Here is an 18,229-nt window from a genome sequence, read left to right as displayed (position 1 = left end):
TCCCTTTGAAAGAAATCTATTTATTCTGACTGAATCGTCTCCTCTCCAAATAAATGGTGTTTGTAGTCAGTTTAGCTGGCACGATACGCATTCTTTTGCATGCCTGTAATGAATTTTCACAGCCAGAGCCCTAATCCAGTCTAGTCATGGAGGGTTTATCACGACCTCTTATTTTATTTCTACCGGTAAATGGGAATTGCTTTCCTTATCGCTATCTAGAAGCACCTGAATGATTTTTGCTTCATATTTCCTATCCCACTGGAATTCAGGATGCAGTGTTATCTGATGCTGTACAATTGTCACTCATGTTAGCCGCCTTTTCATTTTAATTTGCTGGATTTATTGCTCTTTCTTCTTTTTTTTTTTTTTTTTTTTTTTTTTTTTTTTTTTTTTTTTTTTTTTTTTTTTCTTTTCCCTCCGAGAGATTTTACTTCAGATCTGAGTCTCTCCTTGCTCTTTTCGATCCTCCTGGCCAGATTTCTTGGGTGATCCTCAGGAAGGCAGTATCAAGGCTTGTCTTGCCTTCACCTGCCTGATGCCTTTGACAAACCTGCATAGTGGAAGGAGTCTCTGCCCATGGAAGGGGGTGGAACCAGACGAGCTCTGAGGTCTCTTCCAACCCAAACCATCATGTGATGCCTTCCCCTGGCAGAGGACTCACCCTCTGGGCTTGTCCCAGTCCATCCCACTGGGGGAAGCATAAAACTATGCAGTGACAGGCAGGAATTATCCCTGACTTTGAGTCCAAACAAATCCATGAGAGCAAAGGTTGGCCAGTATGATCTCTATGGCTGCTGCAAGCAGGGAGCAGGTACACAGCTCAGAGCTCCAGAAAACTGGACCTGCTGCTGCTGCTGCTGCTGGAAAGGCACAAGAAGATCTGTAAATCCTGCAGATAACACTGTGATGGATCAGTAGTGGCAAGACATTAACCTTCACTCTTGAGGAGACACCCAAATGATAACACCTGTAGCCACGCCACTCCAGAGTTATCAGTCTTGTCACTCGTGAAGATAAATCTATCTGACCTAAGCCATCATCCTACACCACTCTGGCTTCCTTGCTCAAAATCCTCGTAGATACCAGCAGGGATCAGGAAAATCACATCTAATAATCAATTGAGAGTGTGCAACTATGCTCACATGGAAACCATTTTCCTTCAGTATGTTAAAATAATTCTGCAGAGCAGGGGAAAAACACGGTAGGCTTGAAAGCTGGTCTGCAGGGAAAGTGCTACATGTCAGTGACAACTGTGGAAGGGCAGAAAACAGCTACCAAAGCCTCAAGGAGCTGTCACGCACAGGAAAATGTAAGTTAATTAAAGCCACTTAAACAAATACATCTGGGACAGGGGCAGGGGATGTAGGGAGGGAGAGTGAAGTGATATTAAAAGCTCAGACACATGGTGAATCCCAGACAGGAGGCAAGGAAACCTATTTGGCAGGATCCAGATGAGCTGTGCCAGAGGAGGTAGTGAGAGCCCCCTCTGCCCCAGGGCTGTGGCTCACTTTTGGGCACAGCATTGTCCCTCAGCCCCATGGGGATGCACAGGCTCTGCAGATCCACCCCTCCTCTGGGAAACAGCACCCAGGCTCCACTGATGCTCTCCTGGACCAAACAGTGCTGGCTTGGAATTATAAATCCAACACTTCCTAATGTTTTCCCTCCCGCCCCTACCACAACATTCAGGTGAAATGAGAGCCATGAGCAAGGCAACCCTCTGGTGAAGTAAATCCACCTCAAACACACCACCAGGACCAACATCAGCTGCACGTTCCCTTGCTCCTCCTCTGAGCACAGCTCCCCACAGCTGATCTGCCTCCTCTTATGCTCAGAAGATGAGGAGCACAGGTTGCTCACATCAGCCCTGCCAATATAAATCCACAAGAAAAAAGATTTGGATAGGCTCTGTGTATTTTTATTTTTATTTTTATTTTTATTTTTATTTTTATTGCAATCAGCTCCCAGAGAAACTTAAAATGTTGGTTCTTTATATAATCCTTCGAGCACTGATTCAGAAGTGGAAACAGAACACCTACACCAGGCTGGGTCATGACAGAGATGCTCTTGAGATATTCCTGCTTGGGAAGCAGGGCTGGCCAGCCTCAGTGCGAGGCTGGCAGGAAGGGAAACAGGAAAGCAGATCCATCTGCACACCATCAAGCCCCTGCTGCAGGATGACAGCATGCAAGACTGCTGTCTGCAAGAGGAAGTCTTGCCATGGCATCAGCCCGACCCAGTTGGAGTGCATGGAAACACAGATGGAGTGAGGAGGATCCAGGCTCCCAAATGCAGCTCAGTTTCCCACCCTCCCTTAACTGCTGGGATGGGGGTGATGCAGAAAACCCAACACCAACCCAGTGTGCTCCTCCAGGAAAGCCCTGGAGCTGCTGGAATCTGTCTGTCTTGGTTGGCAGGGAGCTCAAGGAAGGAATTAGTGAAGGAGCTGGGTGACACAGGACAAGGTCTGAGATCTCCTTCACCCCTTGGCGTATTTTCTAACTCCAAACCAGGTTTATGTACAGATCTTCTATTCCAAACCTGGGTGAGATTAATTCTTCACAAGTCCCATGGCTCCAGGCAGAGCTCACAGCCCCTGCCAGGGCCTCAAGGGGCTCCAGGAGAGCTGCACAGGCACTGGGGACAAGGCCTGCAGGGACAGGACACAGGCAGTGGCTTCCCAGGGCCAGAGGGCAGGGCCAGATGGGATGTGGGGCAGGAATTGGTGGCTGTGAGGGTGGGGAGGCCCTGGCACAGGGTGCCCAGAGCAGCTGTGGCTGCCCCTGGATCCCTGGCAGTGTCCAAGGCCAGGCTGGACAGGGCTTGGAGCAGCCTGGGACAGTGGAAAATGTCCCTGCCCATGGCAGGGGGTGGCACTGGATGGGCTTTAAGGTCCCTTCAACATAAACCATTTTGGGATTCTGGGGCTCTGCAGGCAGCATTAGAGCCTTGTCTAATGCAGCCCAGGACCACAGCCCCCTCTGTGCCTGCAGCTCTGGGCAGGCAGCCAAGCCCCCCCACCCATGCCCTGAACCCCTTCCCTCCCCAGGGTGACTTCCTTAACACAGCCCAGCTGCCGGCCCCCACCCGACAAGGGCTGACAGATTTGTGCTGTCCCCTTAGGGTGGGGTAGGTACATTTATTTCCTCTTTGGAAAAAAAAAAAAAATGAAAGAAAAAAGGAAAAAAAACATGCAATTAACCTTTTCCTCTCCTCGCAACAGGCAAGAAACTTCCCTGCCACAGAAATAGTTTGAGGACTAAGATATCTAAGTTCCCACAGCTGCACCAGTGCTATTCTGGCTTAGCTAAGATTAAAGAGCTGAAGTTGTATGTGGGCCTTCATGAAACTGTCACAGGGACCACAAGATTAGAGGGCTGGGTGGTGACCTGGGAGGCCGAGGTCTATTCTCAGCTGCTCAAGGGATCCTCGTGTGTCCCAACAAGTTTCTCCACCCCTCTTCAATAAGAATCCTGAAATGGTTTGGACTGAAGGGACCTTAATATCCAGTTCCAACCCTCTGCCAGCACCAGGGACACCTTCCACCATCCCAGGTTGCTCCAAACCCTATCCAGCCTGGCCTTGGACACTGCCAGGGATCCAGGGGCAGCCACAGCTGCTCTGGGCACCCTGTGCCAGGGCCTCCCCACCCACACCATGAAGACTTTCTTCATCACTCCTAGTCTGAATCTCTCTGCTTCTAATTTAAAACCATCAACCCTCTTCCTCTCACTACAGGCCCCACTAAAAACATCTTTCTTCTAAGCCTCCTCTAAGACCAACATATCTTCCCTGGTCACCTCCAGTGACCAAACACTACCTAACGATCCAACAGCACTAAAAAAAACCCAGGAAAGCACAAGATAACCCCAACATGCCAGCCACCATCCATCCCTTCTCCCACCATGAGCAGTCCTCTGCCAACAACTGTGCTGGCTATTGTTGGGCACATAAAGCCCAGTCCAGCAGCCCCGCTGTCAGCATGCAGCTCATTACTCAGCCAAGGGCTTTGAAATGCTTGGAATATGAAAGGTGCCCCATCAGATCAAATTCAGCTTCGTTTGCTATTACAATGCAGTGCATTTCTTTTGTCTGCCACTTTTTGATGATGCGCAATTGTTCCCCTCAGTCAGTGTTTCGGAGTCATTAGTTGGAATTAGTAAAGTTCCCGCTGCAGGACTTTTCCAGGGCTCTGTTCTCGGGCTACAAAGAGTCGATGAGGAGTTGTCCTGCTTTCACTGAGCTGGAGGCACAGCGGGGAGCGTTCTGGGGGGAGCAGGCAGTCCGCTCAACTCCACTTTTCCCCTGCAGGCGCCGGGAAATGCACGTGCAGGAAAGATGCTGTGGGTGGTCAGGAAAGGGCTGGTGCTTCTCAGCCAGCAGGGAACCTGAGACCCTTTCACTTGGTGCCTCTGCTGGGACCAGGGGAAGAGGGACACCTGGCTGTGTCCATATTTAAGCAGCACATCCCACAAAGTTCAGGTTTCTATCCCAGAAATCCCCCACTCCAGATAGAAAAGCATCGGACTGAAGAAGTCGCCTTTCTCTGGGTGAAGGGATCTCTACTTGGCATCTTCCTCACTGAAAACACCTGGATGTGCCTGACCTTTGTCCACCAAGCTCTTGCTCATGTTACATCCTTCCAGCTATACCAGAAGGGCTTTAGTGTCGAGACCCCTTTTCCTGAAAGAATTTATACAGGGAGCATCCACTTCTCTGGGCAACCTGCACCAGCACCTCATCACCTTTATCACAAAAAATTTCTTCCTTCTACCTAGTGTGGACCTCTCCTCCTGCTGTAAAACTATTCCCTTTTGTCCTGTCCCTCCCTGCCTTGTCCCAAGTCCCTCTCCAGCTCTCCTGGAGACCCTTTAGGCATTGGCAGAGGCTCTGAGGTCTCCCTGGAGCCTTTTCTTCTCAAGGCTCTTTTCACCTCAAGCTCTCCTGGTCTGTCCTCTGATCAATTTTGTGTTTGTCTCTGATAGAGGATTCATTCCTACTCATGCTTGAGGAGGTCCAGGAGAAAAAACAAGTGATGAAGCTCCACAGGCTGTGCCCATCTGATGTCACTGTCTGGATTCAAGGGCACAGCTCAGCTCTGGGGACCACAGCAGCTCCAACTCACACCCACCTCACCTGTGGCTGTAAATTCCAATTTAAATTCCCAGTTCCAGCCACCCCAACACCTTTTCTGGATGCAATGTGGGTATTTGGCCACTACATCCCTGAAATAAAACTAGGGGCAAACCAAACTCACAGGGACACCCTTGTGGAGAAGAGCTCAGCAGGGAACCCAGTTCCTTTAGCAACTGGACACATTTCACAAAGGACTGTACTTCCATCCCCTAAGGATTTCCCTGGAATTCATCTCATAGATCATCCCACCTAACATTCTCAACAGCATTTGCACTGGGACATGGCCAAATGCAGACAATTCACACCTCTCACCTTTTAAAGTGAGCAAAGTATTTTTTAAAGTAACAGGCTACAATAAAGCAGCCTTCCCAGATTCCAGCCTAATCTAAAAACAACTTTATGGCTTCTAATTTTAGCACTAATCTTCCTTTGCTATGGTTGTGTGATTTCTAATTATTTTATCCCCAAGCCCTGCTTTGATGGATAGTTGTACCTTTTCCAATGCCAAATGACTTGTAAAGTGCCTTTAAAAAATACGCTGATCATTTCAGGTTCATTTCCAGTTCCTACACAAATAACATTCTCATATATGGCTTCACTGTGGAAATATTATTATTATTATTATTATTAAAATAATAGTAATAAAAGCAATGCAATTTTAAAAAGGAGAGCTCCATTCCTTAGGATGATCCCAATCTGCTCCTGCAAACACCGTATTTTCTCTTAAAAGCTGATAAAGAGCAAAAAAAAATCTGTTATCGAGATACGGATCTCGTAACAACTTGGTGTCTTCGGCTTGGCATGGCTCCCAGAACACTTTGCCTCTATCTATCCCTATTTTCAGGTTTTACAGCTCAGGGAAGAGCAATTGGCCACACCAAAACCTCAGGGGGGATTTTGCAAGGGGTGATGCGAGGCAGTGGCAGAGACGTCTTTGCCTTGATGTTCCCCTAAAGCCTTGCCTACCCAAAACTGCTGAATCCAGAGCAGCAAACACCAGCCTCTGTCTGAAGATGTGTTGCAGGGGTTTAGGTTGAGCCTCCAGCCCAGGTTCCTTGCAGACAGGTGTTTTCTCACCTTCCATGCTCACCTGAAGCAACCTCTTGACACTCCTAATTGCTGACCTGCATCAAATCTGGATCCAATTCAATGCTGAATTTGAAATTTGCACCAAAATTTCTTGGGGAGGGGATGCTGCCTGAGGACTGTTTCAGGATGCTGAGGCAGCTGCCTGCCAGTGGCACATCCCAGTAGGACCTGCCACCAGCAGCCAGCACCAGAGCAAGGGACACAGACAGAGGGCTGGTGGATGTTTGTTGGGTTATTTCCTTCCCTAGGATTTATACTGAGCTCCAGCCAATTGGAAAACATCCACTTGACCTGCGACCTTTTTGTTTTAGTTATTCTCCAAGCTTTGACAGCAGCAGTTTAAACACAAAGCATATGACTTTTGGCACTGAGGGAGCACCCCATTCCCACAAATTCTGAGTGGATACAGAAAAACATCACATTGCAGCCCTGATGGTGAATGTATTTCTTCTTTCTCATCCTTCATTTTCCTCTCTTTCACTTTCTGAGCCTGTTTTATGACCTGTGCATTCTCCCTCCCCACTGGAAACATGAGCTTAGCTCCCCAATGCAATATTCAAGGGAGGAGGGCATGGGATTGTGGTGTTCTAATTCCCTGCACAAAGCTGTGTCACAGAGGATTTGAAATGGAGATTGTCAAAACAGGAAACAACCCAGTCAACGTCCTCCTGCCTGGGTCCTGAAAATGTCACCACACAGAGCAAGGGATGGAGAAAAGCCCTCTGTTCCTGCATGGAATCCTACAGAGGATGCCCTGGAAGAGTGGGCAGAGAGACTCCCTGCCCTCATGCCACTCTGATCTGAGAGCTGGGCTTTACCCTCTGCTGACATCGGTGTGGTGCTGTTTTTTACTGACTGGGGGAAAAACTCAGCGAATTAGGTTAAAAATTATAACCCTCTACTAAGTGATACTTCTATCAGCATGGAGAATTTCATATGGAATGTCATCCCATTCAGGAAGTCAATCCTACAGGAAATCCTTCATCCTCAGTGCTTTGGAGTAACATCCACAGCATCCTGCTGGCTTCCTTCTTACTCCTCTTAAAACCCATCATTGAGATTCTCACCCCTTGAGCTCATGCTCTCTGTTTGAGCTGGCCTTGCTGGGATAAAACCACAAATCATGGGTCTGATCCTGCCCACAACCCCCCAGGCAAGGCACCAAGCTGACGCATCTCCATGAAGATGCAGAGCAGGACAATGCCAGGTCCCCAGGCTCTTTGATTTCCATCTAACCACCTTGGAGCAAGGATTTAAAGTTCCTCAGAGGCATAACAGTGAGGCCAGGTCTGGAGGAGAGAATGAAGCTACTGTAAATCCAGACAAACAAGATGCTGAGTTTATTTTAAAACTACAGCTCCTGCAGCTGTAGTTTTCAAACAATTCTTAAAAGCCTGATCTGAACAAGCATCCTTGCCAACAAATGCTGGTATTTTAAGCCTTTGACTGCTTTTGATGGGAGTGAGTATCTTTTTTTTAATATTGATTGCTTGTTTTTACAGCTCTCAGCAAGTTAACTTCAGGAGAACTTTCCAAGCCCAAGAGCTGGTGACCATTACCAGAATGGTGATCGAGCAATTCCAGGATCCCTCACCCTTGGAAATATTCAAGTTAAGTTGGATGGGACTCTGGGGAACCTGGTCTAGTTGAATATGTCTCATTAGAAGGGGGCTGAATTAGATGGTCTTTAGGATTCCTCCAACACAAACCATTCTATAATTCCCCCTCTGGAAGCAAGGCTGGTATTTTGCTTTATGTTTGAGGGATCAGTGGTTTTATTGTAGTGCCAAGCCACTGATCTAGAGTGACAACCTTCAGCAGGAAAAAATATCCAGAGGTTCATGGGACAAACAACTAGGAATGTCATTTCAGATGGTCTGTATAGGCCAGAACAGCAAATTTCCCCCATCATCCAGGCAGAGAATTAGAATAATTACCTAGAGCCTGATGCTGAAAGGTGCTGAGTGCAGTCAAGTGGTCTCCGCTCATAGAGTTCAGTATCTCAGGGGCTCTCAGCAGGTCAGTGTTGGAGCCTGGGCAAAAAACAAGATAGGTTGGTGTTATTTGTAAATAAACCTACACAACCTATAATTTAAAAAAATTAATTTGGTATAAATTTTGGTCTATTTAAAAAAATAAACCAAAACCATTCCATCTCTACGTGCCGGCCACGTTTTCCTGTATGGTGAAATCAACTCAAGGGTCACACAGAGCATGGATGAGGAGATGCTCTCCAACCACAGGCCTTCTCTGCAGATCAGGAAGGATACTTGCAGCACTCAAGAGAGAAATTACACTTGTGGGATGGGTCCACAGAGCTCCCAATCCACATCCAGGAACACCTACACAGCATTCCTCAGGAGTGCCGTATTTCCCAAACACCTGGACATGTCACACTGCCACACCATCCCAGGGCTCACACACCATCCTCTCAGAGGACAAACCCCAGGGCTGCCTCCCCAAGCCTACAGGCAGCAGAAAACTTGGAGGAAAGAGAAGTTAGGCAGGTTTCCAGGGAGGAAGAGGAGGAACATTCCCCTCCCCGTGCTCCCCCAGCACACCAGCCCCGGGAGGGCACGGCTGTGCCAAGGGCAGGGTGAAGGGAGGGAAGGGGATGTCAGGGACAGGATGACAGAATCCTCCTCCACGCAGCCCTTTGTTTGGAAAGGTCCCCTGGGATGTTTGGCTCAGGGTGGCCAAGTCCTCCTTCTTCCCCTACAAGGGGAACGGATGAGGGGAGGAAAACAATGCTCTCTCCTCAGCTGCTAATGGAAGAACAAAAGCACAGTGATCCCTTCCAAAATTGTCTTTTGAGGAACAGACCATTGAGCCTGAAGGCTCAGGATTTCTGCTGTATTTATTTTTGAACTCCAGCCTGGCAGCGTCTTTCTGTCCTTCCTCTGGGCTTTTGCAGGGCCTGCCCAAAGCCACAGGGGTCGTGCAGGGCTTGCACAGACCCCAAATCCCATCAGGAATTCAACACTCAGCACCTGGTAAAAGTGACAAAACCAAAGGCAAGGTTCCTCCACCAGACCCCATGACAAACACACCTCAGCCATGGGGTAGAAGGGGCAAGGCCAGGTTGGAACAACCCAGTCAGGTGGAAGGTGTCCCTGTCCATGGCAAGAGATGGAACTGGATGGTTGAGAGGTCCCTTTCAACCCAAACCATCCTGTGATTCTATGACAGCCCTGTTTCAGCAGGAGGCATTTGGCAGGAAGGGTCTGCCCCAGCCTGATCCCACTGAAAACTGGTTTAAACCCCACTTTAGCCAAAACCAGTACAAAAAGCACCTTTGATTCTTGAGCTGAGATGGCTGCTGGAGAGCAGAGAGAGCAGAAGGGGATTTCTGCTGTGCTGATTGCTCATGGAAAGTCCCTGACTGGCCCACAACTGTGGAAAAAACGGAAAATAGAACTTTAATACCAAGTTGGTGGCAGGCTGTCTATTTTTCTCTCCTGTGACTAGTTACCATGGATAGATTTCTGAGGTCGACCACACAATTGTTCACTGCACCGCTCCTATTAAACAGAGGATGAGCAAATCATCCCATTTGTACCGTACTTTAATTTCCAGAAATTCTTTGTTCGTTTGTTTGCTTAAATTATTTCTCTCATTTGAAGAAACAATGCAGCCTTACAAAGCGAGGGCCCAAATCTCCCGAGTCACCCTGCTGTGGTTCATTACTTCCACACTAGTTAACAAGGCCAGTAATTTCCCTAAGGTTTAATAGAAAATCCTCTTTCCAGAATGCAGAGAGACAGGACGTTTTAACAAACTCACTCTTATCCCGGTTATGTCGTAGGTGAGGGATATCCTAAGCAAAGCACAGGCCCTCCTATGGGTTAGTGTAAAAATCAGGAGCCTAAATGGAGCTTTTTTTCAACCCAAATTATGCCCTCAGCTGGAGAAGTGGACCAGGGGAACCCTGTTCCTCGCTTAGAGGATTAGCTGCAGCTCCACTGGGAATGGGCTCCTGAAGCATCCCAATCCTCATTCCAAAATAAAGAGTGGCTGAAGTAGATGACGCTGGAGAGGCAGATCCAAGATCCACCTGGGGTAGGTGTGGTGGAACAGGTGGGCCTACAGCCCATTTCATTAATGATATGGATAGCAGAGCACACTGAATACCAGCCAATCACCTGCCCTGCTCACTGGTTTTGCCAACCTATTTCCATGACCAAATCAGTAGGGAAAAAAAATTAAAAGCTGGAACAAATACTGGAGAAGAGCTTCTGAAAAAAAGGCAAATACGTTAAACATAAATACATATATATTGGAATAGCAGGATAATTTGGGTTGGAAGGGACCTTTAAAATAAAAGAAAAACCTGAAGTATTATATATATATATATATATATATATATATATATATATATATATATGCATGTGTAAAACAGCCCAGTAAATTTCTACTGAGATGCACACGCAGGTGAAAAGCTGGCAGTGCTGCCTCCAGTCACGAGGGTATTTACACTACAACAGCCTCTGCAAGCCCCCTTAATATTATTTATACAAACAGGATTTGTCAAGCAACAACTACAGATGTTTGCAGCGAGCCTTCCTGCTTATCCACTGATAATACCGTGTGCCTGGGACAGCTGAACAACTCCTGCCACGTAAATAATAAATACACGTCTGGGTTAATCAGAAAGAGGCGGTGAGGAATCTGGAGATTCCCACAGACTCCCTGCCGCGGGGAAGGAAACAAGAAAATGCCCTGACCTAAGGAGGGGTGAGTCTGGCATACCCACAGATCACAGGGAGATCACAGGAGCTGTTTGCAGATCACTTACGGAGCATGAATAATTCAGGCAGAAGCGGCTGGGAGTATGAGAACAGATAGATGGGAGCTCACTGCCACTGCTGCTTTGGCAGGTTTTATTTTATCCAGCGAGGCAAGGAAACCACGGGCTCCAGCAAAAAAATCCTCTGCCTTGCTTTGCCAGTGTCGTGGCATCACTGACAATCTCGTGATACACAGCGTTTTACAGATCCACAGCCGATGGTGAATGCCATCTCTCTTCCTCCTTGAGGCATTTTTGTGATTATCTGGCTGGACAGGTATGGCAAAACAATGTTTATTTAAAACAAACAAAAAAAAGAGCAGCTCTTAGTGCCAATCTGCACTGTACTGTAAAATTACACAGCACATAGAATCAGAGAATCACAGAATGGTGTGGTTTGGAAGGGCCATGGGCAGGGACACCTTCCACTATCCCAGGCTGCTCCAAGCTCCATCCAACCTGGCCTGGAACAATTCCAGGAATGGGACAAACACAGCTTCTCTGGGCACCCTGTGCCAGGGCCTCCCCACCCTCACAGCCACCAATTCCTGCCCCACATCCCATCTGGCCCTGCCCTCTGGCCCTGGGAAGCCACTGCCTGTGTCCTGTCCCTGCAGGCCTTGTCCCCAGTGCCTGTGCAGCTCTCCTGGAGCCCCTTGAGGCCCTGGCAGGGGCTGTGAGCTCTGCCTGGAGCCTTCTCTTGTGCAGGTGAAGAGCCCCAGGTGTCCCAGGCTGGCTCCAGAGCAGAGGGGCTCCAGCCCTGGCAGCATCTCCGTGGCCTCCTCTGGATTCACTGCAGCAGCTCCTTGTCTTTCCTGTGCTGAGAACCCCAGAGCTGGATGCAGGCCATGAAGCATCCACCAACCAAAGCAAAAAACTTCTAAAAAACTAAAAAATACCCCAAAACCAAAAAACCCTCACGAATCAGTGGTGTTCAGCTCTGAAGGAGAAGGATGGAAAAAAGAAAATACCAAAGAAGTGTGGGGAAGGAAAAGAAGGCATAAGGGATATTCCCTAATCCTTACTCCAAAAGGAAAACATAAGTAGGGTTGCTCCTGTTGAGATATATTAATAGTCCATGCTAAACACATTACCAAGAGGACTGGAAGCCAGGAAGGGAAAAAAAAAAAAAAAAAAAAGGAAAGGCAGAGGTGGTAAAGACAGATGCTGGAAGTTAAATATGGCCCTGGTGCAACCTGCAGAAATCCAAAACCCATTCTGCTGAAAGGACACTGCATTTTGTTTCTTGCCAAAGGGAAGAGCCTTGTTGTCAAGGACAGAGGGGCAGCTGTCCCACACGGGGTCATAAATGGGAACCCAGCTCAGTGAGCACAAGTGAGCCTGGTCACCTCAGCCCAGAGAACCAGAGGGGCCAAGGAGGGATTTGACAGAGAGAACCCTTCCTTAGCAGGATTTCTGAATGTTCCCAATGGCAAGACACACTCCAGTGCCAGTGATGTGCTCCAGGATTAGGGAACTCTCTGGGAATTCCTGTACTGAACCTACATGTGCATGACCCTGCTCCAATCCACCCCTCTGCACTGCACTACTGACAGCACTGGATTTGGCCCCAAAACTGCACACCAAGCTCTTCTCCAGCCCAACTGCTGTGCAGGTACACCACGTCACAGTTCTCTCACACAAAAACCTATAATGTATCTGATTCAAGACTCACAGTGGCAGAAAAAGACATTCACCCAAGATCACAGCACAAAAATCCCAGTAAATCAGAGTGAACCACATGAGAAGCACCCAGGCAGCCCCAAGTCAGCAGTGAAACTTGGTGCTACCAGCCAACAAATTTACACCTTCAACTTTCCTTCAGCATAAAAATATTGACTCTCCCCATGCGTTCTGCCTTTCTAGAATGACTTAAACTTAATAATCTTAATTAAAAACTGAATTAAACATACTTCAGCACCACTGCCAGTAGCATCTTTGGCTTAGAAAGCTCAGTTTGGAAATGCCATCTCTATGGTGTGTCTATGACAAAGGCTCCAGTGCCCACATCAAGGAAATTTCACTTCAGCCTTTAGCATAAACTGACTATCTCTGGTAGGAAACATGTTTCTTGCCTTTATAAGACTGAGCACAGGCCACAGCTCTGCATTACCCCAAAATAATTACTTGGCCACACACCTCATTGAATCCTCAGGGCTTTGGGTTCTCCACCCTCATGTTTACATTCCATGCAGAAAAATTAACTAATTAATATACGTCTGACAGATGTTCTTTGAAAGAGATATCATGTCTTCAAAACACAAGATGATGAAAGGAGAAATCAAGTAGATTAGACTGACCAGAAAAGCAAGGATTGTAGCATGACAGTGGAAAGCACAGCTTTAAATCTTTCTCTTGATATTTATATGGTTTTATTTGCATATCAAACTATATTCCAATTAGCTGTATATAAATCTATGCTGAAATTATACTGTGCAGCTCTCCAAAGTGAGGAAAAGCCAGGGCTGGGCTGCATAATCACCCTTAACTCTGGCCCTCCAGGTGTTCCCACTGCAGCTACTCCTAATGACCGTGTAGTGCCAGTAACACAACTGTACAACGGGGATCTTCTGCAATTGTATTTGCAACATTTCCATACATTGTAAGCTGCTTTGTGTATTTTTTCATTCTCCTCCAGCTAGTTGCTCCTGGAGAAAAGAAGTCTGAGAGGAGATAGACCTTTTTCCCTCCCCACAACTCCCTGTCAGGAGGATGCAGCCATGGGGAGGTTGGGTCCAGCTCACAGAGAATAAGGGACAGGATGAGAGGGAATGGCCTCAAATTCCACCAGGGCAGGTTTAGATGGGATATTGGGGAAAAATTTCTTAATGAAAAGTGTGTCCCAGCCCTGACACAGGCTGCCCATGGCAGTGGTGGAGTCCCCAGCCCTGGAGGGATTTAAATGCTGTGTCAAGACAAGGGTCAGTGGTCGCCTTGGCAGGGCTGGGGGAATGGTTGGACTCAATGAGGTCTTTTGCCTTGCAAATGATTCTGTGATTCCATGATCTGCCTGCTGCCCCTTGTCTCAGACTACAGGGCAAGTTTTGCCTCAGCTGAGGCTTTGTGTAACCCTGTAGGAGAGTGGAGATCCTGCCTGAAGAGCTGTAGGCAACCCTGGATGGAAACAATAACAGAGATCTGCGCTCTTATTTTAAATATCAACAGGAGCGTGGGGGTGCAATAGCCTGGTCCAGGAGCAGAAACCACTTAGCCAATTGTGCCCTGGAAGGGGTGTGCACTGGTAGTCAAACTGGCTCCTTAACAAGGCCTTTGTGCTCTGCCAGGTATCTGCAGAAGGCATCATGCAAAGCTGGAGCCTACGGGCCCTTCTGCAGTCACAGCTCACACCAGGTCCAGCCAGCCCTGCTGTAAATTAGGCCATCCACCCTGCCCACAAAGGCAGGAAAAGGTCTGGGGAGAAGTGATTCCAGACACCTTCCACTATCCCAGGCTGCTCCAAGCCCTGTCCAGCCTAACTTTGGACACTTCCAGGGATCCAGGGACAGCCACAGCTTCTCTGGGCACCCTGTGCCAGGGCCTCCCCACCCTCACACTAAAAAATTTCTTCCTTACACCTAGTCTGAATTTCCCCTTCTTCAGTTTAAAACCATCATCCTTTGTTCTATCACAACCAGCCCTACTGAAAACTCTGCCCTTTGTTTTCCTTACAAGCACTCTTCAAGAACTGAGAGGACACAATAAGGTCTCTCCAGAACCTTCTCTTCTCCAGGCTGAAGAATCCCAGATCTCCCAGACTGTCTGCACAGGAGAGGTGCTCCAGCTTTATCAATGAGCCTGCATTGCTTGGGACCATATTTTTGGCCTCAACTGCAGTAGCAAGTTCGACTAATTTGAGAGATCAGGCACATATTCAGACATAAAACATTAATATGGGAACAAATCAAAAAGCAGTCTGGATGCTTTGAATTCATTACATAGATAGAAAAAAAATAATTGAAAAAAAATTAAAATATAAAGTTTTTTATCTTTTCTAGAACATACAAAAAGGTATAAACTCCTGACTGAACTGCAGCACCTGGGCTGGCTGTGCTGGTAATTGGAAGCAGCATGCTTCGCTTCCCGGGCGTCCCATTCACAAGGGAGAGAAGGAAGCATTCAATTTTTCAATAGGAAATTTCATCGCCAGAAAACAATCCACCTTCCTTGATTCCGAGGAAGAGCCCAAGGGCAAGTTCTCTCCTCGACCACAGCTCCAGCTTTACTGCCAGCCCTGGCCAGAGCTGAGTGCTCACGCCATCCCAAACCCAAGAGACTGCCTTCAACACTTCCAGCTGTGCCTTTTTTTATTGTTTTTTTCCTCTTTTAACACATTGAGTGTTTTTCTTTTCTTCTAGTATTGCTTAGAGGTCCAGTTTGCAAATTTTCTTTCCGCAATCAAATGGGCTAAAACAAGCCTGGGTTTTGCCACAACAGTTTTCCTTAGATTTTTAGCTTTCCACACAGTCTCAGACCTGGGACTTCATGGAAAGCACCCAGGTGTAGCCCTGGGCCATGCTAACATCAAGAGGATATTTGTGGGACATTTGTGAGGCAGAGCACACTTTAAGTGTTTTTTTTTAATGAGCCCAGGATCCCCCCAAGCCATATGGGACTGAGCAAAAAATCATGTTACACCAACAGCTTCTCTTTAATAGCATTTTTAAACTCGTTTTTCATTCCTAAAGCTGCTGTCTTAGCATGGAGTGGAATAAGGCTTCAAGGCCACAAAAACCCATCAGACACTCCAGCAGGACTGAAGAAAACCAAGCAGCAGGCAAAGGGACTGTGCAGAGTGGTGGCAGATTAAATGTAGCACCAGCCAACATAAAACCAATGCAAAAAGAAACCCCTGACAATGGTCCCTGTAAGAATTAAGTTTCAAGATAAATAGACTCAGAAGCAACCATCCTGTGCTTCTGCATGCACAGCTCAAATTTAAAAATCAAAGTTACTTCTCCTTGCAACACTTACTTGGAAAGTAATTTTTCTCTTCATTATTTATGTTCCCACTGTAATAGCTTATATGTTTATGCACTTACAGAAAAGCTGAATTATTAGTCTTCCTCACCTGGTTTCTGACCCATTCTTGACTCCCTCCATCTTGGTACCTTTCACATGCAGGACCAGAGGGCTGAACAAGAAAGGAATCACAGGCAGTGCATGAAGGATTTCCTCAAAAACACATCAAGCTCCACCTTTACTCTCCCTAAAATCTCTAGAAGAAGGTTGTCACAGAGCCATTCTTCACCAATAAAGACAAACAGTCTTCTAATCCCCAGTGCAGAACTTCTAGGGTACTTTTAGTTGTAATCAGGGTACTTTTAGCTGCCTTGAGCTGATCCCTTGACAAGGGGGATTTTTGAAGCAGTGCCTGACTGGGAGGGCAGATCTGGAGCAAGAACTGATGGCAGAAGGGGCTGGAGATGGGCAAGGCTGAGGGCAGCAGCACAAGTAAGATAAGGAAAGCTCAGCACAAAATCACTATGGAATCACATAGAATGCTGGATGTTTTGAGATACTTCACGCAATGGAGGTACTTGCTGTTCCTCCACTTCAGCAGAAGATGAGGAGTAAGAAACCAGGGTGAAGCTTCCCCAGTCTATGCTGAGTTAGGCATGGGATGCCTTACACAGCCCCAAGGAAGACATAAAGACTGTAAGAGCCTCATGAAGCCTTCTGGCTCACCCTCAGCCCAAAGCAGGCATCCCTGAGGACAAATAAGAAATGTCTTGTTTATTTCAGGACTGCCAAAGATGGATCCACAGCATTGACAAGACCCTGCTGTTTCACCTTCCATCTTTTCTTCAGTGGACCTGGTATCAGTGTAAAGACCCTTCAGTGGATCCTACCAACATCTTAAAAAGCCAAGAAAATCTGGCAACACTTACCTCCTGCTGGATTTCATCCTGGCCTTGACACACAAGGCTTGGACCTTCCTGTGGGACACAGACTCCAAGCCCTAACCCAGACCTGAACACCAGATCTCACTGTCCCCATTCAGCCCCCAAGGATCACTCTAAACCCCAACAAATTCTGGGGCAAATTAAATGCCTCTGTATCTGTAAGCCAGGATCACTTTTGTTGAGCTGTCACCGGAGCTTTTCTTAGAAGTCATTAACCATGATGAGCAAAACACAATTCCATCTCGCTCCTCTCCAGCCTCTTCAAAGGGAGGATGGCAGCACTTCAGCCACTGCCTCACTGATTGTCCTACTGTTCCACAAAGTGGTTCCTCTCCAGCAAATTGAACACTGAGAGCCATCACAGAGCCCCAGACAAAGGGACCAGTGACTGTTCCTGGGATTATTAGAGGGAAGCAGAAAGAAGCCTATTACAGGGTCTTTGTGGCACTTAATGTTGACAGCTGAAAATAATGGATAGGACAAAACAGAGCAAAGATGATTTAAATTAGGCAACTCCCGGGAAATGGTGCTCACGCAGGGTTCCAAAGGAGAACTTCCATTTCTAAGCACTGCTAACCCCCAAGTGGGTGTGCATTCCCCCCTCTGCAGCCCCCTCCACACACAAACACAGCCCTTTTTAGGTGCTCTGCTGAGCTTTTGCTCAGTTTGCCAGTGGCCACTGCACTCTTCCCATCAGGGGATGGAAAAGGTGCATAAAAGAGCAGCATCAGCCACAGCTCATCAATCCTTCAGCAAAAACAGCCTTTAATTCCGATCCACTGCCACGAGTTCAGGGACCTGTAGGAAGGGATTTACACACCTGTGTTCCAGCAGTGGTTACACAACTCCTCCAAAACCACCTGGGGGACAGGAGATTCATTCCTTCTCCAGGGGTATGCCACCAATGGAATGACAAAGGATCTGACAAAGCTTTAGTGGCATCTCATGCCAGACCCAGCTCTGTGGGACCCATGTGGGGTTCATTTTAAGTAAAAGGCACCTGGCACCTATACAGGTCACTTCTGTCCCTCTTGGAAGGGCAGCAGAGAATCACAGAATCATCTCAAGCTGAAAAAGAGCTCCAAGATCATCAAGTCCAACCTGTACCTGATCCTCACCTTGCCACTAGCCCAGAGCATTGAGCACCATATCCAGGCCTTCCCTGGACACCTCCAGGGATGGGGACTTCAACACCTCCCTGGGCAGCCCATTCCAATTTTTTAGCCATCACTTGTGGTAAAAAAATTCCTCATGTCCAACCTGAACATTCCCTGGTGCAGTCTATGTCCTCTCCTCCTGTCCCTGTTCTCTGGGA

The 18,229-nt window shown here is 47.4% G+C and overlaps 1 protein-coding gene across 2 annotated transcripts in view; it reads right to left on the bottom strand.

The window, feature by feature from the left end:
* Window positions 1–18,229, bottom strand: part of ZBTB7C (zinc finger and BTB domain containing 7C) — a gene marked incomplete at its 3' end in the record, with an annotated part of 130,520 nt that overhangs the window by 82,362 nt on the left and 29,929 nt on the right. For both annotated transcript variants that reach the window (XM_083884412.1, XM_083884411.1), the window contains exon 2: window positions 8,163–8,258. In XM_083884412.1, coding sequence (XP_083740538.1) covers window positions 8,163–8,214 — 52 coding nt within the window. In that variant the 5' untranslated portion in view covers window positions 8,215–8,258. The remainder of the gene's footprint in view (window positions 1–8,162; window positions 8,259–18,229) is intronic.

The sequence above is a fragment of the Zosterops lateralis genome, assembly GCF_965231275.1.
Source record: "Zosterops lateralis genome assembly, chromosome: Z".
In the NCBI taxonomy this organism is placed as follows: Eukaryota; Metazoa; Chordata; class Aves; order Passeriformes; family Zosteropidae; genus Zosterops; species Zosterops lateralis.
The sequence above is the reverse complement of the archived record's forward strand: the minus strand, read 5'-3'. Positions and strand labels throughout refer to the sequence as shown.